The 26586-nt window shown below is 44.5% G+C and overlaps 2 protein-coding genes across 4 annotated transcripts in view; one reads left to right on the plus strand and one right to left on the minus strand.

Moving 5' to 3' along the window:
• Positions 1–26586, plus strand: part of LOC145241473 (uncharacterized) — a 419465-nt gene that overhangs the window by 53228 nt on the left and 339651 nt on the right. The gene's annotated exons all lie outside the window — the stretch shown is intronic.
• LOC145241471 (uncharacterized) lies at positions 1967–19732 on the minus strand. The gene is made up of 2 exons (XM_080104456.1): positions 18074–19732; positions 1967–2639 (listed from the first exon to the last, which is right to left on the minus strand). Exon 1 carries the CDS (start codon positions 19493–19495, stop codon positions 18956–18958), a length of 540 nt encoding a protein of 179 aa, XP_079960582.1. The 5' UTR covers positions 19496–19732; the 3' UTR covers positions 1967–2639; positions 18074–18955.

Below are 26586 nucleotides of genomic sequence, written 5' to 3' on the forward strand. Positions count from 1 at the left end.
ATTGATTGTGTCAATTAAGTGGACTCTAAAAGGTTCACTTATTATTTCTGGAGGCGAACGTCTTGTCTTCGTTCGGGCCGTAGACGAAATTGTCATTAACGTTCCAGACAACGTTTTGTGAGAATGCTGTTATATCGAACAAAAAATACATCCTCGTACTCAATCTTTCTCTCCCTAGTAAAAAAGTTTAAATCAAGTTCTTTTGTCACGATATTTCATTTTTTCTTTGAGAGAAAACACAAAGGAAGAAAAATGAAAACCGAGAAGTTACGTTTTAATTCTCATTTATAATTTTTATCCGTTGAACAATCTTATTATCTTTTTAGAGGCTTCTAGAATAATCCTTTAGACTCTTGTAGAGTTTATTTCAACTTTCAAAGTTGCTTCCTGGTCCTTAAACCGTTTAGTTGTCCAGTTCATTTCAAACTCTCCAAAAGAGTGAAGAAAGTTTGAAACCATTTTTTATTATTATTTTTTAATTAAAAAATCATATGTGGCCGTTAATCAAACACTAAAATATCATCTAACAGAGACGCTTTATGATAATAAAGCGTCTCTGTTAGATGATATTTTAGTGTTTGATTAACGACCACATATGATTTAATTCAAGCATATGTGAAAATAGTGCATTTTTTCTTCGCCACCAAGTATAATTGCTCTTTTTAATGCATTCATTTTATCAATGTGAAAATTATGCGTTCCATAATAATGAAAAAACGGACAATGGTTAAAATACGTTTTAGTTAAGATGATTCAAGGGTATTTTGGGGGATAATATTTTTTGCAATTCTCTTTACTTTGGTAAAATAGTGTACGTTAACTTTTAAACGTTATCCCACTATCAGCATTGCTAAAAAAATATGTGAAAATTCCGAATTTGTTTTTAATTGTAAACCGGACGTGGTTTTCCGCCGTTTTAATATTTTGGGTACCGGAAGATTTTAAACTGGAACTCGTTCTTTTTAAATTTAGTCCTGAACTGTTTGTTGACTCATATCCGAATTCCAGACATTTTCAATATATGCTTGATATGCTCGTCGCCTCAAGTCACTCCTCCCCACATCCACAATGCAATTGAAGCAATTTTTGGTTCATTGTGCACTTGCAGCTTGTACTAAATGTTGCATCGAATACGGCTTAATTTCTTCCTCTCACTCTTCTTAGTGTCTTTGTCTCTACCTTTCTTTATTCCCCTCTTTTCCCTCCTCCCCAGTCTCTTTTTTCTCGCTCCACTCTCTTTTTCGTTTCTCTTTTCTTTATCTTTTTCCTTTTTCCTCTTTCCTTTTTTCCACTCTAACACTAACCATCTTTCTTGGCTTCTCTTTCCTTGTCCATCCTTTCACTTTCCCATCTGTATCTCTTTCTTTTCTTGATATTTTCCTTCCTTTTCCCAAATGCTTTTCCAGAATACACGAGATTAATCAGTATCACGTATAACGGCTTTCTTTCTTACAATTCGTGTAGTTGAAGAAAAAGAAGATTTGGGTTATTCTTGGACAGTCTGTTCTGCCGAGACTGATCAATTCTGTTATTAACATTTAACTTTGCCAGTTTTACTTGTGATACGCTGTTTTAGTTCTTCTGTTACACATTTGAAATCCTTCTACTGCATATCAAATTTACGAATTAGCCTTCCACTATCACCCTGACTTTAATTTTGCTATTTCCGGCAGCTTATACTTTACTTAAATCATTCTAAATTGTTTTATTAAACGTCAAGCAAAATGTAGTAGGCAAAAAAAAAAAAAAAAAAAAATCGGGAACACAGATAGGAAATATCGCCCACCTCTAGAAAACAGGAAGAAAAAAAAAACTCGTTTCTCGCAGACACGTGGTTCGTCAAAAAGAACAATCCAATCGCCAGAACCACCTACACACAATCTGCAGGACACCGACTGACTGCTTTCCAGTGTCCTGCCGGGAATTATGTATTTGCATAATTGCGCGAGAGCAGACGCGATACTACGATAATTGCATGGGGTAAACACTAATAAAACCCATGGACGCCATCTTGGAACTCTCTCTTGCGCTCAGCCTAAAACACAACAGACGTATCCGAGGTAAGCTCTCTATTTCCCCTCATTTCGGTTATTGCTAATTCTGCTACACTCCCCCCTGATCTCATGATCAAAAACGGGGTAGAGGGGGGGGGAAGTCGTCTTTGTCGGGTACTTCTTCGAAGAACCGGAGGCAGCACTTCCTCCTTGCCATCTTCCTCATTACCACCATTATTGCCACCAGTCTGTTCCATAGGCGATGTTTTACAATCAGGGCAAGGGAGAAGTATCTGTCTTTGTCGGGTACTCCTTCGTAAAGGAAAAGACGGGTGGTCCCTCTTTCGCTTCTTCAGTATGTGCATTATATAGCTCAAAATCCTCTCCGTCGTCCTGCATCATACTCTCTGTCATTTCAGAAGACATTGTACTGCCTGAGTCTTCCTCTTCCTCCGATGTAACAACATAATGGCGAGGGCGCAGATCTTTCACCTGGCGAGGCACACCGTCCACCAAAATCGATTGAGGGCTGATTAGCTTGGTCACCTCACCCTTGCCGAACCTCGTGATATATCAGTTTTGTGGTCTTTTGGCCCACACACGATCTCCAACCTGGTAAGAGCTGTTCTTGGGACCTGGGTTTATCTATTTGCTTCCCCACTGAGCAAATTAGGCACAAGGCCGTTTTTTTATGTGGAGATGGAGGGAGGGGGGAGGGAAAGGGGGATCCTGCTCCCGAGAGGTGGGAAATGGGAGCTGGATGGTAACTGTGGTCGTAGGGTGATCCCTACCTTGACCAAGTTCGGATATGTGGGGTTACCCCCACATATGGTCTTTGCTAGTCATAGCTGGTCTTTGCTAGTCTTAGCTTGCAGCATCTGTCGGAACAGATACTACACTTTGAGATATTAAATCTTTTATTCATGTTAAAAAAATACAGTAAAATTAACGGTGAACAAAAAACTTAGGCACATGGCCAACTCAAAAGGGGGGATTTTGGGGGTCGTTGGTCATCCTTGTCGCTCCAGAACTAAACAAAGTCAAAAGTTTCTCCCAGCTAGTATCTTCTTTCACCATAATACCGCATTCACCCTTTCATCTTGGGGGACGTCCTAGTAACTCCCAATTTTTAAAACATTTTTTATTGACGTGTAAAAACAAAAAAGATAACAATAAAATGGTAACAATACACTTTGATCTTTGCACCCCCGTGCCGCCGAAGCGGTTTGGGGGTTCTTGGGACCTGGGTTTATCTATTTGCTTCCCCACTGAGCAAATTAGGCACAAGGCCGTTTTTTTATGTGGAGATGGAGGGAGGGGGGAGGGAAAGGGGGATCCTGCTCCCGAGAGGTGGGAAATGGGAGCTGGATGGTAACTGTGGTCGTAGGGTGATCCCTACCTTGACCAAGTTCGGATATGTGGGGTTACCCCCACATATGGTCTTTGCTAGTCATAGCTGGTCTTTGCTAGTCTTAGCTTGCAGTATCTGTCGGAACAGATACTACACTTTGAGATATTAAATCTTTTATTCATGTTAAAAAAATACAGTAAAATTAACGGTGAACAAAAAACTTAGGCACATGGCCAACTCAAAAGGGGGGATTTTGGGGGTCGTTGGTCATCCTTGTCGCTCCAGAACTAAACAAAGTCAAAAGTTTCTCCCAGCTAGTATCTTCTTTCACCATAATACCGCATTCACCCTTTCATCTTGGGGGACGTCCTAGTAACTCCCAATTTTAAAACATTTTTTATTGACGTGTAAAAACAAAAAAGATAACAATAAAATGGTAACAATAATTCATTTGTGTCGAGGGAGGGGGGAGAAAAAACAAAAGGTGATTAGTAGGACCCTCCCAACCCCGTCTAGTTGATAGACTGCCCGTTCCACTAGGTTTGTAAAAGGAACCTCGCTTCTGCGGGTCAGTCTCTAGGTGGGGATGCCCTCTAGATGGGGGTGAATGGAGAAAAGAAAATTTTGTGGGTAAGGGATGGAGGTTAGTTTGTATTTCTTTTTCTCCAAGATGGGTAAAATTTAGAGGAAGGGGTGAAAAACAAAAATTGCAGGTAAGAGGGGATGGGGATCTTGGAGGCTTCCTAATCGGGGAGGGATGGAACACACACTCAGCTAGCTGAGAGACTACTTGTTTAATTTAACTTTACAGAACTGCGCGTTCCACACCTAGGCGGGGAACACGTATTCGAATTTGGCTCCTCTTCGTACACACAGACTTGCCACATGTATCCATCTTCTGTCAAATGCCGCGCGATGCAGCCTTCTTCTATCACATCTGATCTTCACCCGTAGTTGGTGTTTAAAGAACGCGATCAGATCTTGATCAGAAAAAGACAACACCCCCCGGCAACCTTGCAGACGCGACGTCCAAATCACCATTCTCGCCACGGCCAGAATCGTAACGTAGACCATTTGTCTTTCCCGGTCCCACGGCGGCCTCACGTTGTCCACAACATTGGATACAGTAATTGGGCGAGGATGCTCAGGATCGATGCGAGCCGTCACCCCACTGACATACGACCAGTACTGGCGGAGTTCGCGGCAATCAAAGAAAGCGTGATCCGTAGTTTCCACAGCCGTTGTCCCACAACGGGGACAATCGGGCGACTCCAGAAACCCAGAACTGCATTGTATGTTGTTGAGTGGAAGTGCATTTCGGGCCAATCGCCAGGTCAGAGAGAACTCCGAATTGTTCAGATGACTCGAACCTGGCGCCCAGCTCCACGCGGAGCGGATCTCACTCTGCTGCCACCCCAAACGCGCGCATAGCGGGTCGTCAGCGGCCTCCCTCACTAGATCCCTGTGGAGTTCCCTACGGGTAGCAGTCACAAGGTCACTGGACCTTGGTAGTCGTTTTAGCGCGGCTCGGCACTCTTTCATGTAGGCAGATTCTCCCCGCGGCCTGCGACGGCTCTCGATGGAAGGGTCGAGAACGAGGTCGGGGAAGGCGGCAGTAACCACGGGGTGCCACGGTTGGTCCTCCTGCATATAGTTGCTCAGGAAGGCCAGTCTCTCAGCATCTCGATGACACTTCAAGTCCGGCATTCCCAAGCCTCCCTCACACGGACGTTGAATACAGACCTGTCTGCTCACCCAGTGTCTTCCTCTGTCCCAAAGGAGCGAGGACAAGAGTTCGACGAGAGCTTTTAGGTGTTGTGCAGGCAGGGGAAGTACGGCCAGTCGGTAAAGGATGAGAGGAAAGACGTAAGTGGCGCACGCCTCAGCTCTACCCTTTAAGGAAAGTTTCCTAGGAAGCCACGAACTGACTGCAGCCTCCACCTTTGACCGTACCTCCAACCAATTCTTGTCAAGCTGGAGACCCGGTCCGAACCACACGCCGAGGATCCGGACCGGGCCATCTGTCCAGCTGAAGGGCGCAGGGAGGTTTGCGTTGCCACTCCATGCGCCCAACCGCAGTCCTACCGACTTGTTGCGGTTTATCTTGGCCCCTGTAATTCTTTCGTACTGTGTGAGTGCCTCCGACACGACCTCAATGTCTCTGGAGCCCGACACGAAGATCGTGACATCATCGGCGAACGCGGATACCTTGGCAGCTGAGCCGCCAGGCAGAGCCATTCCGCGCAGGGCCGAATTTGCCTCCCCATGTCTCAGCTTGCGGAGAAGAGGCTCCAAAGCCAGGACATAAAGCAGGGGCGACAGCGGACAACCCTGACGAACCGACCGAGAGATAACAAAGGGTTTCGAGCGCTTTCCGTTCACTTGCACGACAGCCATGGGCTGCCGATACATTATGGAGATCCACTTGCAAAAGTCCGGTTTAAAACCGGCGGCCTCTAAGACAGATGCCAGGAAACGATGGTCGACCCTATCGAAAGCTTTGGACTGATCTAAGTTTATCAGCGCGGCTTCTGTGTCGTCATCTATTCCCCCCTCTAGGATCATGCGGATCAGGTGCAAGTTGTTCTGAATCGATCTCCCCTTCACAGCGTAGTTCTGTTCTGGTTCAACCAACTCGTCGATAACAACCTGCAGCCGATTCGACAGGACCTTGGCCAAAATCTTCAACTCTGTGTTTAGCAGAGTTATGGGCCTGTAGTCATCTAACTCTTCCCCTCCATGCCCGTCACCTTTCTTCAGCAATGTGATCACTCCCTTGGTCACCTGCCCTGGGATGGATCCCTGAGCAAACCAATGGTTGAACATATCCGTCAGAAGAGGCAGAAACATGGGCGACAGCCTCAAGTACAGTTCGTATGGCAGACCATCAAGTCCTGGCGATCTGTCACAGCTGACCTGCTTCAGCGCAGTAAAGACCTCCTGCTCCGTCACCCGGCCCTCGCAACCAGCCGCTCTAGCCGCCTCGAGGCGGGGAGAGTCGGCCAAATAGTCGCTAAACTCAAGGACCGGAAGATCGGGCTGCTGCGTAAAACGCTCCTCGAAATGTTCTCGAAACCCCTCGCAGATCTCCCGAGTCGATTCCAGGGTGCGTCCATTCGGATGTTTGATTTTTGCAATATATTTGTCCGAGCCACGCCTAGAAACCTCACGGCGCACGTCTGCATCAGAATTGACTGCTTCGTTGCCTATCTTTCTAAGCCTAGCTCTAACTACTTGGCCTTCGTAACGCTCGCTAGTCTCGCGTAGAAGGTCCTGCTTAGCTAGTTCCTGACTAACCCTATCACCCTCCCCGGTAGCCTGGGCTAGTTTCTGCTCTAGCTTCTTCTTCGTCTTGGCCTTATCTAGTGCGAGGCGCTGGGCATACTTGACGGAGAAGCTTCTGATCTTGGCTTTGAGACCTAACCACCACTTACTCCCGGTAACCGCCCCCACTAGTGCCTTTTTAATCAATTCTCTTAACTGATCTTGGAAGTCTTGTCTCTCCAGAAGGGAGGTGTTTAACTTCCAGTACCCCGCTAACTTAGGCCTATTTCCTAGCTTCAGCCGGGCCATAACTAATTTATGGTCTGTCTGGCCTAGCCAAGTGAACGTGGGACAAGATAAGAAGTCTACTTCGCCTCTCCTAACTAACATCCTGTCCAAATAAGTATTTGGATAGGAGGAAACACTATTGGTCCACGTCCACATCTCCCGCCCTGGATGCTCGACCCGAAACCTGTCGACCAGACCGCATCTAGCCATCAGATCAGCCAGGCTGGACTCGCACCTCTCCGATCCTCTAGCTCCGCCTCCTACCTTATCTATGTCGGGGTCTAAGATGGAATTCCAATCCCCCATTAGCACTACCCGCTTCCGACAATCTACAAACGCGTCAAGCTGACTGAAGAATGAGACCCTCTCACGAGCGGTGCTGGGCGCATGAACCGCAATCACCCGAAACACAGAATCTTTTACAGCAACATCGGCCACAACCAGCCTACCCACTGCATCTCTATGGACAACGTCGACCGTCGCCGACAGGGTACGTTTAACCAGCACGGAAACTCCCTTCCCCCGCGGGCTGCCATATGCTGAGAAAACCTCAAAGTCTCGGGCCAGCACCTGACTACACTTTGATCTTTGCACCCCCGTGCCGCCGAAGCGGTTTGGGGGTTCTTGGGACCTGGGTTTATCTATTTGCTTCCCCACTGAGCAAATTAGGCACAAGGCCGTTTTTTTATGTGGAGATGGAGGGAGGGGGGAGGGAAAGGGGGATCCTGCTCCCGAGAGGTGGGAAATGGGAGCTGGATGGTAACTGTGGTCGTAGGGTGATCCCTACCTTGACCAAGTTCGGATATGTGGGGTTACCCCCACATATGGTCTTTGCTAGTCATAGCTGGTCTTTGCTAGTCTTAGCTTGCAGTATCTGTCGGAACAGATACTACACTTTGAGATATTAAATCTTTTATTCATGTTAAAAAAATACAGAAAAAAAATCAACGATGAACAAAAAACTTAGGCACATGGCCAACTCAAAAGGGGGGATTTTGGGGGACGTTGGTCATCCTTGTCACTCCAGAACTAAACAAAGTCAAAAGTTTCTCCCAGCTAGTATCTTCTTTCACCATAATACCGCATTCACCCTTTCATATTGGGGGACGTCCTAGTAACTCCCAATTTTTAAAACATTTTTTATTGACGTGTAAAAACAAAAAAGATAACAATAAAATGGTAACAATAATTCATTTGTGTCGAGGGAGGGGGAAGAAAAAAAAAAACAAAAGGTGATTAGTAGGACCCTCCCAACCCCGTCTAGTTGATAGACTGCCCGTTCCACTAGGTTTGTAAAAGGAACCTCGCTTCTGCGGGTCAGTCTCTAGGTGGGGATGCCCTCTAGATGGGGGTGAATGGAGAAAAGAAAATTTTGTGGGTAAGGGATGGAGGTTAGTTTGTATTTCTTTTTCTCCAAGATGGGTAAAATTTAGAGGAAGGGGTGAAAACAAAAATTGCAGGTAAGAGGGGATGGGGATCTTGGAGGCTTCCTAATCGGGGAGGGATGGAACACACACTCAGCTAGCTGAGAGACTACTTGTTTAATTTAACTTTACAGAACTGCGCGTTCCACACCTAGGCGGGGAACACGTATTCAAATTTGGCTCCTCTTCGTACACACAGACTTGCCACATGTATCCATCTTCTGTCAAATGCCGCGCGATGCAGCCTTCTTCTATCACATCTGATCTTCACCCGTAGTTGGTGTTTAAAGAACGCGATCAGATCTTGATCAGAAAAAGACAACACCCCCCGGCAACCTTGCAGACGCGACGTCCAAATCACCATTCTCGCCACGGCCAGAATCGTAACGTAGACCATTTGTCTTTCCCGGTCCCACGGCGGCCTCACGTTGTCCACAACATTGGATACAGTAATTGGGCGAGGATGCTCAGGATCGATGCGAGCCGTCACCCCACTGACATACGACCAGTACTGGCGGAGTTCGCGGCAATCGAAGACACTTTGATCTTTGCACCCCCGTGCCGCCGAAGCGGTTTGGGGGTTCTTGGGACCTGGGTTTATCTATTTGCTTCCCCACTGAGCAAATTAGGCACAAGGCCGTTTTTTTATGTGGAGATGGAGGGAGGGGGGAGGGAAAGGGGGATCCTGCTCCCGAGAGGTGGGAAATGGGAGCTGGATGGTAACTGTGGTCGTAGGGTGATCCCTACCTTGACCAAGTTCGGATATGCGGGGTTACCCCCACATATGGTCTTTGCTAGTCATAGCTGGTCTTTGCTAGTCTTAGCTTGCAGTATCTGTCGGAACAGATACTACACTTTGAGATATTAAATCTTTTATTCATGTTAAAAAAATACAGTAAAATTAACGGTGAACAAAAAACTTAGGCACATGGCCAACTCAAAAGGGGGGGATTTTGGGGGTCGTTGGTCATCCTTGTCGCTCCAGAACTAAACAAAGTCAAAAGTTTCTCCCAGCTAGTATCTTCTTTCACCATAATACCGCATTCACCCTTTCATCTTGGGGGACGTCCTAGTAACTCCCAATTTTTAAAACATTTTTTATTGACGTGTAAAAACAAAAAAGATAACAATAAAATGGTAACAATAATTCATTTGTGTCGAGGGAGGGGGAAGAAAAAACAAAAGGTGATTAGTAGGACCCTCCCAACCCCGTCTAGTTGATAGACTGCCCGTTCCACTAGGTTTGTAAAAGGAACCTCGCTTCTGCGGGTCAGTCTCTAGGTGGGGATGCCCTCTAGATGGGGGTGAATGGAGAAAAGAAAATTTTGTGGGTAAGGGATGGAGGTTAGTTTGTATTTCTTTTTCTCCAAGATGGGTAAAATTTAGAGGAAGGGGTGAAAAACAAAAATTGCAGGTAAGAGGGGATGGGGATCTTGGAGGCTTCCTAATCGGGGAGGGATGGAACACACACTCAGCTAGCTGAGAGACTACTTGTTTAATTTAACTTTACAGAACTGCGCGTTCCACACCTAGGCGGGGAACACGTATTCGAATTTGGCTCCTCTTCGTACACACAGACTTGCCACATGTATCCATCTTCTGTCAAATGCCGCGCGATGCAGCCTTCTTCTATCACATCTGATCTTCACCCGTAGTTGGTGTTTAAAGAACGCGATCAGATCTTGATCAGAAAAAGACAACACCCCCCGGCAACCTTGCAGACGCGACGTCCAAATCACCATTCTCGCCACGGCCAGAATCGTAACGTAGACCATTTGTCTTTCCCGGTCCCACGGCGGCCTCACGTTGTCCACAACATTGGATACAGTAATTGGGCGAGGATGCTCAGGATCGATGCGAGCCGTCACCCCACTGACATACGACCAGTACTGGCGGAGTTCGCGGCAATCAAAGAAAGCGTGATCCGTAGTTTCCACAGCCGTTGTCCCACAACGGGGACAATCGGGCGACTCCAGAAACCCAGAACTGCATTGTATGTTGTTGAGTGGAAGTGCATTTCGGGCCAATCGCCAGGTCAGAGAGAACTCCGAATTGTTCAGATGACTCGAACCTGGCGCCCAGCTCCACGCGGAGCGGATCTCACTCTGCTGCCACCCCAAACGCGCGCATAGCGGGTCGTCAGCGGCCTCCCTCACTAGATCCCTGTGGAGTTCCCTACGGGTAGCAGTCACAAGGTCACTGGACCTTGGTAGTCGTTTTAGCGCGGCTCGGCACTCTTTCATGTAGGCAGATTCTCCCCGCGGCCTGCGACGGCTCTCGATGGAAGGGTCGAGAACGAGGTCGGGGAAGGCGGCAGTAACCACGGGGTGCCACGGTTGGTCCTCCTGCATATAGTTGCTCAGGAAGGCCAGTCTCTCAGCATCTCGATGACACTTCAAGTCCGGCATTCCCAAGCCTCCCTCACACGGACGTTGAATACAGACCTGTCTGCTCACCCAGTGTCTTCCTCTGTCCCAAAGGAGCGAGGACAAGAGTTCGACGAGAGCTTTTAGGTGTTGTGCAGGCAGGGGAAGTACGGCCAGTCGGTAAAGGATGAGAGGAAAGACGTAAGTGGCGCACGCCTCAGCTCTACCCTTTAAGGAAAGTTTCCTAGGAAGCCACGAACTGACTGCAGCCTCCACCTTTGACCGTACCTCCAACCAATTCTTGTCAAGCTGGAGACCCGGTCCGAACCACACGCCGAGGATCCGGACCGGGCCATCTGTCCAGCTGAAGGGCGCAGGGAGGTTTGCGTTGCCACTCCATGCGCCCAACCGCAGTCCTACCGACTTGTTGCGGTTTATCTTGGCCCCTGTAATTCTTTCGTACTGTGTGAGTGCCTCCGACACGACCTCAATGTCTCTGGAGCCCGACACGAAGATCGTGACATCATCGGCGAACGCGGATACCTTGGCAGCTGAGCCGCCAGGCAGAGCCATTCCGCGCAGGGCCGAATTTGCCTCCCCATGTCTCAGCTTGCGGAGAAGAGGCTCCAAAGCCAGGACATAAAGCAGGGGCGACAGCGGACAACCCTGACGAACCGACCGAGAGATAACAAAGGGTTTCGAGCGCTTTCCGTTCACTTGCACGACAGCCATGGGCTGCCGATACATTATGGAGATCCACTTGCAAAAGTCCGGTTTAAAACCGGCGGCCTCTAAGACAGATGCCAGGAAACGATGGTCGACCCTATCGAAAGCTTTGGACTGATCTAAGTTTATCAGCGCGGCTTCTGTGTCGTCATCTATTCCCCCCTCTAGGATCATGCGGATCAGGTGCAAGTTGTTCTGAATCGATCTCCCCTTCACAGCGTAGTTCTGTTCTGGTTCAACCAACTCGTCGATAACAACCTGCAGCCGATTCGACAGGACCTTGGCCAAAATCTTCAACTCTGTGTTTAGCAGAGTTATGGGCCTGTAGTCATCTAACTCTTCCCCTCCATGCCCGTCACCTTTCTTCAGCAATGTGATCACTCCCTTGGTCACCTGCCCTGGGATGGATCCCTGAGCAAACCAATGGTTGAACATATCCGTCAGAAGAGGCAGAAACATGGGCGACAGCCTCAAGTACAGTTCGTATGGCAGACCATCAAGTCCTGGCGATCTGTCACAGCTGACCTGCTTCAGCGCAGTAAAGACCTCCTGCTCCGTCACCCGGCCCTCGCAACCAGCCGCTCTAGCCGCCTCGAGGCGGGGAGAGTCGGCCAAATAGTCGCTAAACTCAAGGACCGGAAGATCGGGCTGCTGCGTAAAACGCTCCTCGAAATGTTCTCGAAACCCCTCGCAGATCTCCCGAGTCGATTCCAGGGTGCGTCCATTCGGATGTTTGATTTTTGCAATATATTTGTCCGAGCCACGCCTAGAAACCTCACGGCGCACGTCTGCATCAGAATTGACTGCTTCGTTGCCTATCTTTCTAAGCCTAGCTCTAACTACTTGGCCTTCGTAACGCTCGCTAGTCTCGCGTAGAAGGTCCTGCTTAGCTAGTTCCTGACTAACCCTATCACCCTCCCCCGTAGCCTGGGCTAGTTTCTGCTCTAGCTTCTTCTTCGTCTTGGCCTTATCTAGTGCGAGGCGCTGGGCATACTTGACGGAGAAGCTTCTGATCTTGGCTTTGAGACCTAACCACCACTTACTCCCGGTAACCGCCCCCACTAGTGCCTTTTTAATCAATTCTCTTAACTGATCTTGGAAGTCTTGTCTCTCCAGAAGGGAGGTGTTTAACTTCCAGTACCCCGCTAACTTAGGCCTATTTCCTAGCTTCAGCCGGGCCATAACTAATTTATGGTCCGTCTGGCCTAGCCAAGTGAACGTGGGACAAGATAAGAAGTCTACTTCGCCCCTCCTAATTAACATCCTGTCCAAATAAGTATTTGGATAGGAGGAAACACTATTGGTCCACGTCCACATCTCCCGCCCTGGATGCTCGACCCGAAACCTGTCGACCAGACCGCATCTAGCCATCAGATCAGCCAGGCTGGACTCGCACCTCTCCGATCCTCTAGCTCCGCCTCCTACCTTATCTATGTCGGGGTCTAAGATGGAATTCCAATCCCCCATTAGCACTACCCGCTTCCGACAATCTACAAACGCGTCAAGCTGACTGAAGAATGAGACCCTCTCACGAGCGGTGCTGGGCGCATGAACCGCAATCACCCGAAACACAGAATCTTTTACGGCAACATCGGCCACAACCAGCCTACCCACTGCATCTCTATGGACAACGTCGACCGTCGCCGACAGGGTACGTTTAACCAGCACGGAAACTCCCTTCCCCCGCGGGCTGCCATATGCTGAGAAAACCTCAAAGTCTCGGGCCAGCACCTGACAGTCCACAGAGGAAACGAAATGCGTCTCCTGAATCGCAGCGACATCCACTCCCAGGGACAAGAGGTCGTGCCGGAGGCGAGCCGCCCGGCCCGATGATCTCAAGCCCCTCGCATTCAGACTAGCCAAATTCAAAGCCATGGTACCTACCTTAAGGTGTGTTACACTCAGCTCCGAAGTCAGCCGGGGAAAGGACACCGACGTTGTGTGCAATGCTCAAGGTGGTCAGGTTTTTCATGTCCTGACCTTCTCTCACAATGCCGCCGACATCCAAAGGGTAGGTCAATTTAAGGGCCCTATAGAGTGACGGATGGACCAACACTGGGACCCTTCCCTTGCATTGTTTTGACAGTTCATCAAGAGAAGGGTCATTTTTTTTAACCAGTTCAATTCCCGGAAACGCCCCTTCAGCGGCCTGCAGCCTTGTCCACAAGTTGGTCTTGCAGGCCTCTGGAGTTCTGACAAAGGTTATTAGGAGTGGGGCGTCCGGGAAATTTGAGGGGATATTTACATCTTTCCCCTCTATCTGTTTGTAATCGAGCAGAGGTTTTAAGTTTTTCCTCTGCCGATGGGAAATGTCTGTGGCCACAGATAGAGGGTCTACATAACATAGTTCCTCAGGGGCAAGGACCTTTGGTCTGCAAGAGGCAGAGGAGTCTCTCCTCTCCCTCGGTTCATTCTTTTCATTTTCTTTTTGGGGTAGTGGCTCAGTTTGCCTTGGTGTGGGGACGGGTGTTTGTGTGGTGCCTGGTGTTGGTGTTGGTGTTGGTGCAGTGTTTGGTGTTGGTGCGGTGTCTGGTGTTGGTGTTGGTGCGGTGTCTGGTGTTGGTGTGGTGTCTCGTGTTGGTGCGGTGTCTGGTGTTAGTGCGGTGTCTGGTGTTGGTGCGGTGTCTGGTGTTGTTGCAGTGTGTGGTTTGGGGGTGGAAGTGGATTTTGTTGTTAGGGGTGGTGTATGTTCACAGGGAGTGGGGGCCACCTTTTCTTCCTCTTTTCTTCTTTTGTTTTTCTTTTTCATTCTTTCGAATGAACCGGGGAGAGGTGAGGTTGAGTTCCTCTCCCTCTCACTTGCGGATTCATCCTCAGAGGAGCAGTCTTTTCTCCGCTTGATCCCCGTCTCGATTGGTGTGGGGACCGTTGGTTGTGTCTGCTCCTCTATTTGCTGCTGCAGCTGTTTTTGTTGTTGCTGCTCTCGCTGGTGTCGTTGCTGCTGCTGCTTCTGCTGCACTTGCTGATTTTGCTGTTGCAGTAGTTGCTGCTGCAGTTGTTTCCGCGGCATTGGCTGCGGTGGCTGTTGTTGTTTCTGCATTTGCAGAGGCTCCTGCCTCGATTTTTGGGCTGGTGGTGGGACGGTGGCAGAAGGGATTAAGTGTTTCCGCTTTTGTCTCACTACCGTGCTCCATTCTTCCCCCTTGGCCTCCTGGGTGGTTTGAGTTTTCCTTGGAGCTGGGGTTGGTGCTGCAGTTGCAGGGGTTGTTGCCGCCTGTTTTGGTGCGGGCGTTGTCTCAGTGGATGTGACCGCCTTTTGGGTTATTGGATTAGGGGTTACCCTTTGGGGGCAACTCCTAGCCATGTGGCCCTGCTTTTGGCAGAACCAACAGTGTGGACGACGGCCCTCCACCACTACCGTTATGCTGGCGTCTTTGTATGTCAGCAGCGGTGGTATTGCCTGAAAACCTTTCCTCTTCAGCCTCATTGCTATTGTGTAGCAGCCCAGGTGAGTCCCAGTTTTTGACCGTATTGGGGTCACCTGTTCTACCTCACCGTACTGGCTGAAGAGGCATCCTAATACTTCCGCAGGTATTTGGGTTGGCACATTAAATACCTGCACCCGAGTCCTTCTCTTGCCCTGGTATTCAGGTGTTAGTTTGACTCTCCCATGCTTTATTTCTTGGAGGGAGAGTCTCTCTGCATCTTCCTTGGTGGGTAGGAGGATGTCCCACATGGCGTAGCTCCTCTGGTACAGGTATAATACCGGGATATTTAGCTTATGTAGGAGCCCTGCCATGTCTTCCTTTTTCATCCCTAGGAGGCGGTTTTCCGGCATATCCGAGATGATGAGGGAGAGCACTCTGTCTTCGATTGCCTCCCAAGCGCCTGGCACTGGTTTAATTTCTGCCCCCTCTATGTATTGTCTGTACTTGGTCAAGTACAAGTCTTTATACTCTTGAGGGGACAGTTGCTTCTCTACAGTCTTCCCCCATGCCAACCCTCTTGTTGGTGTTGGATCTTTGGTGAGGTTGGACTGTTTTTGCTGTTCCTTGGCGGAAGGGTTGCTATTTTGAGGGGCATTTCCCTTTCCGCTTTCCTTTGGGACCGACTCTCCCTGCTCTATACTTCTTCCAGGAAATACTTCCCTTTTTGGGGAGTCGGCCTCCTGGGGAGCATTGTCCTTGGGAGCTTTTGCCCCTTTTGTTTTGGGGAGGTTTAGGCTGTATGCCCCCTCGTTTTCTTGATTTGCTCCCCTTTTGGGGCAGTAGCCCTCCTGGGGAGCACTGTCTCTCTTATCGTCCTTTGGGGCTACTGCCTCTTGATTTTTGTTGTCAGAGCGGGATGCCCTGTCCAACATTGTTTTTTCTCCCCTTTGTGGGGAGTCGCCCTCTTGGGGAGCTGCTGGTGAGTTTTCTCCCTTCTGGGGGGCGTCCTTCGGTTTCGTGTCCGGGCGGTATGCCCCGTTGCTTTTTGCTTCCCCTGTTGGGGAGCCGTCCTCTTGGGGAGCAGTTTTTCTTGTGGTAGCCTCCTGGCTGGGGGTATCTGTATTGGTGGTCCCCGGGCTGGGGGTGTCCATTTTTGAAAAAAGCTCTCTCTCTTCTGTATAATTCACCAAAATGAGTGACGTGGAGTCGGCGTCCAAATTGGGAGCCGACTTTGGCGCCAAAAAGAAGTGGCGCCAAAGGCGGCAAGAGGGGAGATAGAACTGAGAGAGGGAGTGGGAGGTTAGTGGAGGGAAGAGAGAAAGTGTTTCCGACCCTCCCTCGCGGGAAGGTCGTAAATTATCAGCTCGGATCCCCCCCCGTGGGGGAGGGGGGAGAGCAGAGAAAGACAGACAAAGTGGGGGTGCGGACAGAACGCTACCCAACAAGCTCTCCGGGCACGAGAATGTGTCGCCAGAACACGACTGCCTATCGCTGTGTATGTATCAGAGAACAGATACTACACTTTGAGATATTAAATCTTTTATTCATGTTAAAAAAATACAGAAAAAAATCAACGATGAACAAAAAACTTAGGCACATGGCCAACTCAAAAGGGGGGATTTTGGGGGTCGTTGGTCATCCTTGTCACTCCAGAACTAAACAAAGTCAAAAGTTTCTCCCAGCTAGTATCTTCTTTCACCATAATACCGCATTCACCCTTTCATATTGGGGGACGTCCTAGTAACTCCCAATTTTTAAAACATTTTTTATTGACGTGTAAAAACAAAAAAGATAACAATAAAATGGTAACAATAATTCATTTGTGTCGAGGGAGGGGGAAAAAAAAAAAAAAAAAAAAAAAAAAAAAAGGTGATTAGTAGGACCCTCCCAACCCCGTCTAGTTGATAGACTGCCCGTTCCACTAGGTTTGTAAAAGGAACCTCGCTTCTGCGGGTCAGTCTCTAGGTGGGGATGCCCTCTAGATGGGGGTGAATGGAGAAAAGAAAATTTTGTGGGTAAGGGATGGAGGTTAGTTTGTATTTCTTTTTCTCCAAGATGGGTAAAATTTAGAGGAAGGGGTGAAAACAAAAATTGCAGGTAAGAGGGGATGGGGATCTTGGAGGCTTCCTAATCGGGGAGGGATGGAACACACACTCAGCTAGCTGAGAGACTACTTGTTTAATTTAACTTTACAGAACTGCGCGTTCCACACCTAGGCGGGGAACACGTATTCAAATTTGGCTCCTCTTCGTACACACAGACTTGCCACATGTATCCATCTTCTGTCAAATGCCGCGCGATGCAGCCTTCTTCTATCACATCTGATCTTCACCCGTAGTTGGTGTTTAAAGAACGCGATCAGATCTTGATCAGAAAAAGACAACACCCCCCGGCAACCTTGCAGACGCGACGTCCAAATCACCATTCTCGCCACGGCCAGAATCGTAACGTAGACCATTTGTCTTTCCCGGTCCCACGGCGGCCTCACGTTGTCCACAACATTGGATACAGTAATTGGGTGAGGATGCTCAGGATCGATGCGAGCCGTCACCCCACTGACATACGACCAGTACTGGCGGAGTTCGCGGCAATCGAAGAAAGCGTGATCCGTAGTTTCCACAGCCGTTGTCCCACAACGGGGACAATCAGGCGACTCCAGAAACCCAGAACTGCATTGTATGTTGTTGAGTGGAAGTGCATTTCGGGCCAATCGCCAGGTCAGAGAGAACTCCGAATTGTTCAGATGACTCGAACCTGGCGCCCAGCTCCACGCGGAGCGGATCTCACTCTGCTGCCACCCCAAACGCGCGCATAGCGGGTCGTCAGCGGCCTCCTTCACTAGATCCCTGTGGAGTTCCCTACGGGTAGCAGTCACAAGGTCACTGGACCTTGGTAGTCGTTTTAGCGCGGCTCGGCACTCTTTCATGTAGGCAGATTCTCCCCGCGGCCTGCGACGGCTCTCGATGGAAGGGTCGAGAACGAGGTCGGGGAAGGCGGCAGTAACCACGGGGTGCCACGGTTGGTCCTCCTGCATATAGTGGCTCAGGAAACTTTGATCTTTGCACCCCCGTGCCGCCGAAGCGGTTGGGGGTTCTTGGGACCTGGGTTTATCTATTTGCTTCCCCACTGAGCAAATTAGGCACAAGGCCGTTTTTTTATGTGGAGATAGAGGGAGGGGGGAGGGAAAGGGGGATCCTGCTCCCGAGAGGTGGGAAATGGGAGCTGGATGGTAACTGTGGTCGTAGGGTGATCCCTACCTTGACCAAGTTCGGATATGTGGGGTTACCCCCACATATGGTCTTTGCTAGTCATAGCTGGTCTTTACTCAAACTTCGTATCGATAAATCCTGTTGGCAGGCACAGTGAAGGGAGATGTGTTGTCTCTTGTCGTGATGTTATACCAGTAGACAGCCTCCTGTATGGGACAACGCATTCTATCCGCTATTCATTTCACTGTTCGGTGACATCGCTCTGCTATGCCATTCTCAGCTGGAATGTATGCACAATGGAATCGCAAGTGAACTCCCCATTTATGTGCAAATGCTTGGAATGCGTTGCTGCAGAAAGCTGTGTCATTGTCTAAAACGATTTCATCCAGTGAGCCACGCTCGAGGAACACTACCTCCAACTGATGAATCATGCTTGCCGATCGTGCCTTGCCAATTTCCTCCAAATGGAGAAATGCGATGGACCACAGTCTGTTAGAGTTAAAAAATGGTGCCATAATGCGTGATATCCATTCCAATTCTCTGCCAATTCTCGTTAACTTCCAACTTTCCCTTTTCACACCTGACTGGCGCTGGGTCAATGGACTGACATTCCTCACATTTCCATATGAGCGTTTTAACAGTTGCTTTTGTCGTGGTTGGGCACAACTTCTCCTGACAAAGTAGGTAGTGCGTCGCACCCCCAGATGTCCACTACCTTGGTGAATAGCCATGATTTGACTCTCATCCAGCTCGTTTGTGTGAACCGCGCCTATTACCGGGTCAAGCCCGTTTTTCTTTTTCATTGCCTCAAACCACCACTGTGGTACTTATATCAATCGGTCAGCAATGTTTTGTGCTAATGGAACCAGCGTCACATTCACTGTCAGCCCATACTCTTTCACAAGCTCCTTGAGAGTGCTTAGTCGCCTCCTAATAAGCATCTCACTTGCTGCTTTGGTGCGTACTCACGCCTTTCCAGTTAGCGTGTCTGAGACCCAATGGTATAGGCAGACAGAATCTGTCTTTATGTGCAGCACCTTGCTCTGCCGTTGAAGAGCCAAATTGATGCCTTTCAATACGGCATCCAGTTCAGCTAAGTTGATATGTTGAGAGTCATCTTCAGGTCGCAGCCAACATGCATCTTCCAACACAGTTTCACGCATCTCCAAGACTGCAATAATTGCTAGGGAGCTAGCATCGACCCATACATTCAGCTCTTTGCTTTCCACACACCAAATTTCCCTGAGCCGGATCGTTCCACTGACAGATTCTAAGGTTTCAAACATCATATGATGCAGTACGGCGTCCCTTGCTTCATCATTCCAGCCCTTAGTTACCAAACTTACTCTCCTTCTGAGTATTCCACAAGTCACACGAAACCAACCGCACACTGGAAAGTGCCCGACAAGTCGACCACACATGGAAACTATTGTTCGTCGCGTAACAAGGCTGGGAGCGTCTGGAATTGCATTTCCTCGCTTCGACCGTAGTTCACTGCATTCCATCCTGACCGCCAATCCCAGCACCCATGCACCGTCCTTCAACCGCTCTGGGTTCTTGCACTCCAACCCGAACTGGTCGTGGGCACCACATCTTCATTGACAAAAATGTCATCAATGTAAGCAGATGCTGCGCAGCTTACAACTTCTTCCTGAGATAATACTTCACTGACAATTGCTCTCATTATCAGGGGAGCCACATTCAAACCGAATCCCAGACAGGTTAGACAGTATTTTTTCCCATCGACTTCCACAGTCTGGTATGGCCACAGTGTCTCATGGACCCGGACTTGTAGGTATGCTCTCCTGATGTCCAGTAGAGACATGTTAGCACCTTTTTGTTTCCATTCGTGCAGTTTAGCCGCACAAACATCTGTGTTAGCCATAAATGCGTCTACGTAATGATTTAGCTCCCAGTAGTCCATCACCAGGCACACTTTGACTTTGTTCTGCTGTATCACAGCCATCCTCTGGGTACGGCACGAGCGAACCATTATCTATCCAAGTGTAGATCTCCTGCGTGTATTCTTCACAGATTTCTGCTCGCACTGGGTATTCTGACACTCAATTGTGTAGCCTTTCAGGGGGGTGGTCCTCAGACCACTTCCACGATGCGGTCCACGTTCAGTTTTGATTGTCAAAGGTGGTGGTGAAATCCAGTTCATTAACAGAAATGGCTGCGCATTTAATATTTTTCCTGCCGCCCAGTTGCACTGATCCTATAGGCTTGACAACGACAACTCCCAGAGCTTTTATGGCATCGATCCTTAGAAGTAAGTCAAACCCCAGCGGTTTGCCACGCACCACCAACACATCGATTCTGGCAGACACACCTGCATCAGTGGATACAGAGACCGTTCCAACACCGCAGCACGCATGGAACATTCCACCAATCATTTTGACATTCACGTTTGTTTTTCTCCAAGACTGGCACCGGTCTGCATGTAAAATCGTCCTAGAGCATCCTGTATCAATAAGCGCCAAACATCGCGTCCCATTAACATGGATGCTTATCACCGGGAGCGTCGTGTTCGCATCTTGGTGGGGAAGGAGACTGGTGCTTATGCATCCTCTCCTTGCTCATTTCCCGAGCAGTTCCGAGCCCAGTGTCCACTCTCACCGCAACGGTAACTTGCTATTTATGGACTGGTGGTCATGTGAAGTAACGAGATTTGGAGGAATATGCAAATGAGATGCAGTCAGTTTTTCAAATAAAAGCCTGTGTGTTAGAGAGTGAGGGCGTGTCTCTTTGGCAGAAGATATTTCTGACAGATGTGCGCTGGGGATTGATACCGAGAATTGCGAGCAGGAGAGCATAACGGTTGAAAATTCTTTCTTTGGATTTTACTTTCTAATATTATCAACATATTTAACCGCACCAATAATAATAATTATTATTATTATTATTATTACTACTACTACTACTACTGCTACTATAATAATAATAATAATAATAATATTATTATTATTATTAAATTATAATAATAATATAAAATAGAAATCTTTATTAAAATTCCACACCCTACAATTAATAACATTACTATGAAACCAGTAACAACATTTTAAAATGCTAAATGTAATAACACTGTATTCTGTGATGCTAATTCTGTGAACATCTTTTGGTGTCTAATTGAATTCATGTGTGTATTCTCATCTACCCGGTTGAGATCCGTTCAAGTTTCATGATGAGAATCTTTGTTTCAAGTGGGAACCGCTTGATAAATTCGACATAGTTATAATTAGAAGTACTTTTGGTTTGATCGCAAGCTGTCCTATAGCGGAGATAGTTAAAAATTTAAATATTTATTTAAGTAACATTGGTGGAAAATACTTTTCGATGAAGTGACAGAACTTAAATCTAAAAATAATAAAAAGCGACCACAAATTCTTGAAAAAAAAAAAAAATAGCAAAAAAGAAAAACTAAAATCACACTTGAATCCTTCATAAGTATTCTTGTAACATACCCCCTTTTCAAAACAAAATTACACACACATACCACCTGGTGGTGCAAAACTTGATTTTGATCTCACTTGTAGTAACGCTAATGGGTTTTCTGCTCCATAAAAAGCGATGCACAGACATTCTTAGGACCTGTTGCAGATTATTGTTACGATTTTTGGAGCACTCTATATAATGTTTGAATAAATTAATCTTGGGATATTCGATATGTGCTAAATACCACGGTGGGATAACAGAATGGATTTTGATTAAGATAGAGAAAACGAGCACACTTTTCTGTGTAATAAATTTCTACAGATAAAAAACAAATATCCCAGCGGCTGTAACTCCTGTAATAGCAACGATTATCTCCCCTCCCTTATTTATTGTTTAGAATTTTAATATCAGGAAAGTTTATTCAATTTGTGAGGTCGATAGGTCAGACTTTCTGTAGGAGGAAACGTCTGTTAACAAAAATGAAAGAAAATGGCTATTATTAATTATTCTGTGCAGAGGTATTTGAGGTATTTGAGGTATTTGAGGAGTAGTAATCACAACTTCTGGGTGGTCATCTAGTCCCACCTGAATGCCGGAGGCTTAAAGTGTGTTGTGCCCGGGTTTTCATCTTGGCTTTAGTAATGCTGTTGCATATGTATGTGGTTTTCATCTTGGCTTTAGTAATGTTGTTGCATATGTGTGTGGTTTTCATCTTGGCTTTAGTAATGTTGTTGCATATGTGTGTGGTTTTCATCTTGGCTTTAGTAATGTTGTTGCATATGTGTGTGGTTTTCATCTTGGCTTTAGTAATGTTGTTGCATATGTGTGTGGTTTTCATCTTGGCTTTAGTAATGTTGTTGCATATGTGTGTGGTTTTCATCTTCGGATGAGGAGTAAACAAGTAGGTTGTGTGTGGGGTTTGTGGCTTAGGGATTTTTTTGAAGAAACTGGAATTTCTTGCAGTTTGATTGCCCTCATGGGTCCCTTTTTCTTTGTTACACTCATTGGATTAAGTTGTGAAGATCTATGAGGTGTGATCGATGACTGTGTCACCCACACTGAGATCATTGGGTTTCACATATACCTTTTTGTCAGCGTATTGCTTTATTGTTTTCTTAGCTTGGGTGTCCCACCCCCTAATGCTAGGGTCTCCAACTATAGGTCTAACCAGGTGTGGCAGACAATTTTTTATGGTTCAACCAAACAGGATTAAGGCTGGGGATACACCGGTGGTACAGTGGGACACTGATCTGTAGTCCATTAAGAATTTGAATAACCCATGCCTCCAGTTTCGACCTTTGAATAAAACGTTCTGTTTCAGCATGGGCCTGAGTAATGGGGTTGTTATCTTCCTGTGTTTGAATCCAGTGGTGAAGGCGTAGGGTTAGGGTTTATTATATCAAAATGTTTATCATGTCAAATCATTAGCATACGCTAATGATTTGACATGATAAGCATTTTGATATGATAAACATTTTGATATGATAAACATTTTGACATGATAAACATTTTGACATGATAAACATTTTGACATGATAAACATTTTGATATGATAAACATTTTGATATGATAAACATTTTGATATGATAAACATTTTGACATGATAAACATTTTGACATGATAAACATTTTGATATGATAAACATTTTGATATGATAAACATTTTGATATGATAAACATTTTGACATGATAAACATTTTGACATGATAAACATTTTGATATGATAAACATTTTGATATGATAAACATTTTGATATGATAAACATTTTGACATGATAAACATTTTGATATGATAAACATTTTGACATGATAAACATTTTGATATGATAAACATTTTGATATGATAAACATTTTGATATGATAAACATTTTGATATGATAAACATTTTGATATGATAAACATTTTGACATGATAAACATTTTGACATGATAAACATTTTGATATGATAAACATTTTGATATGATAAACATTTTGACATGATAAACATTTTGACATGATAAACATTTTGGGTGTGAAAAAACTGCACTATTTGTTGGTATGGATGGCTGAAGTGTCTTGTCTTTTGCAGTTTCTATTGGAACTTCATCAATTGTCATTGGATTTCAACCTCCAAAGAGGTTGAAATTGAGAGAATGTAGTTTGCTATTTTCTGTTCCCTGTTGTTTAGTGGCAGGTGCATTGGATGGCAGCTGAGAAAGCCAACTGGGCTGTCGTGGCCTGGTCAGTATATGACAGCTTAGTCGTATGGTTATGTTTATAAAACCTAACATTCAATGCGTTCTGATAGTTTCGAGTGGGTGTTGTTGAAAACTGATATTAAGGGTTTACGAACTGCATGGACAGTAAATGTAACTAATAAATGGGTCTTCAAAATATGATTGTAAAAGTGTTCACATGCCTATGTGTTAGTGAGTGCTTCACATTCTGTTTGGGAGTATCTTTGTTTAACTGTGGATAGTGCTCAGCTTTCGAATTGTACTGTGCGTTCATTTTGTGACAGTATGGCAAAGATGCTTACAGGGCTGGCATCTCGGTGTATATCTTGGTGTGTTTGTTCATGTCAAAGTAGACGAGTAAGCATGCTTTGTGCAAAGTATCCATGAGTTTTTTTAGACTTAGGCATTTAGTGTGACGTTCAGTCCAGAACCATTGTGTTTTATGTGTCTTTCTTTTTTTTTTTATTAATTGACGTAGTGTGTGGTGCACGATTCATTTCAAATTATGCAACTCTTACCCATGTAAGAGTTGCATAATTTGAAATGAATCCTGCACCACAGAAGTTTGACATCTCCAACATGCGTTGAGTAAGCCAAGAATTTTTTTTTATTATTTTAAGCTCATGCTTTAACTGATGTTTTGTTTACTGAATATGTATCCGAAGAATTGCAACGACCTCTTGTTATTTTTTTAAAATTTATTTATTTTATTCACCTTAACACCAAACTTGGACATAAGGGGCTACTAATTGGAATCATGCCTAAGAAAGATTAACAAGATGTTGGTTTACGTTATATTTGAACTTCTACATATGAGTACTGTCAGGGAAGCATGTAGCAGGAAAGGAATTCCAAAGCTTACTTGTTTGAGGCAAGAAGCTATTAGAGTAGAACGCTTTCTGGCATTTAGGGGCCTCAACAGTGAAGGCGTGAGGTTTTGTTGCTAAATATGTATGTCGAGGGGTTACAAGTGCAATGAGTTCATCAGAACACATGCCATTAAAATATTTGTAAAATAGGTACAGTGATAAATCATTGCGGCGATGGGACAGGGGTTGGAGCCGAGTTGACAAAGCGAGATCTATTATGTTAAAGTTGGAGTTATCGAACTTGGTGGCCTTTTTCTATATATTTAGTTCTGTCCCTTGTCATCATATATACGCAGCTATACAATCCTATCGATAGCGAGAAATGTATCTCTCAGATTGGCTAATTATCAAGTAGGGATATCATGAACAAGATACTATTTTTACATATAAATCATTATGAGCGGTGATCAAAACATCTACAATATAACAACAAATTGAACTGTTACTGTGTCATGTGACGCAGAAAGACTATTTTCATTCCAAATGCTAATTATCTACCCAAACGGAATATTCCTAATCTGAAACAATAAATATATGTGAAACACTAAATATATGTGAAACAATAAATATATGTGAAACAATAAATATATGTGAAACTATAAATATATATGAAACAATAAATATATGTGAAACTATACATATATATGAAACAATAAATATATGTGAAACTATAAATATATGTGAAACAATAAATATATGTGAAACAATAAATATATATTAAACTATAAATATATGTGAAACAATAAATATATGTGAAACAATAAATATATGTGAAACAATAAATATATGTGAAACAATAAATATATATGAAACTATAAATATATGTGAAACTATAAATATATGTGAAACTATAAATATATGTGAAACTATAAATATATATGAAACAATAAATATATGTGAAACAATAAATATATGTGAAACTATAAATATATGTGAAACTATAAATATATATGAAACAATAAATATATGTGAAACAATAAATATATGTGAAACTATAAATATATGTGAAACAATAAATATATGTGAAACAATAAATATATGTGAAACAATAAATATATGTGAAACTATAAATATATGTGAAACTATAAATATATATGAAACAATAAATATATGTGAAACTATAAATATATGTGAAACAATAAATATATGTGAAACAATAAATATATGTGAAACAATAAATATATGTGAAACAATAAATATATGTGAAACAATACATATATGTGAAACAATAAATATATCTGAAACAATAAATATATATGAAATTATAAATATATGTGAAACAATAAATATATGTGAAACAATAAATATATGTGAAACAATAAATATATGTGAAACAATAAATATATGTGAAACAATAAATATATGTAAAACTATAAATATATGTGAAACAATAAATATATGTGAAACTATAAATATATGTGAAACAATAAATATATGTGAAACTATAAATATATGTGAAACAATAAATATATATGAAATAATAAATATATGTGAAACAATAAATATATGTGAAACAATAAATATATATGAAACAATAAATATATGTGAAACAATAAATATATGTGAAACTATAAATATATGTGAAACTATAAATATATGTGAAACAATAAATATATATGAAACAATAAATATATGTGAAACAATAAATATATGTGAAACAATAAATATATGTGAAACAATAAATATATATGAAACAATAAATATATGTGAAACAATAAATATATGTGAAACTATAAATATATGTGAAACAATACATATATGTGAAACAATAAATATATCTGAAACAATAAATATATATGAAACTATAAATATATGTGAAACAATAAATATATCTGAAACAATAAATATATCTGAAACAATAAATATATGTGAAACAATAAATATATGTGAAACAATAAATATATGTGAAACAATAAATATATGTGAAACAATAAATATATATGAAACAATAAATATATGTGAAACAATAAATATATGTGAAACTATAAATATATGTGAAACAATACATATATGTGAAACAATAAATATATCTGAAACAATAAATATATATGAAATTATAAATATATGTGAAACAATAA

This window comes from Euprymna scolopes, chromosome 20 (assembly GCF_053919585.1).
Source record: "Euprymna scolopes isolate OS-2025 chromosome 20, ASM5391958v1, whole genome shotgun sequence".
NCBI classification, from domain to species: Eukaryota; Metazoa; Mollusca; class Cephalopoda; order Sepiida; family Sepiolidae; genus Euprymna; species Euprymna scolopes.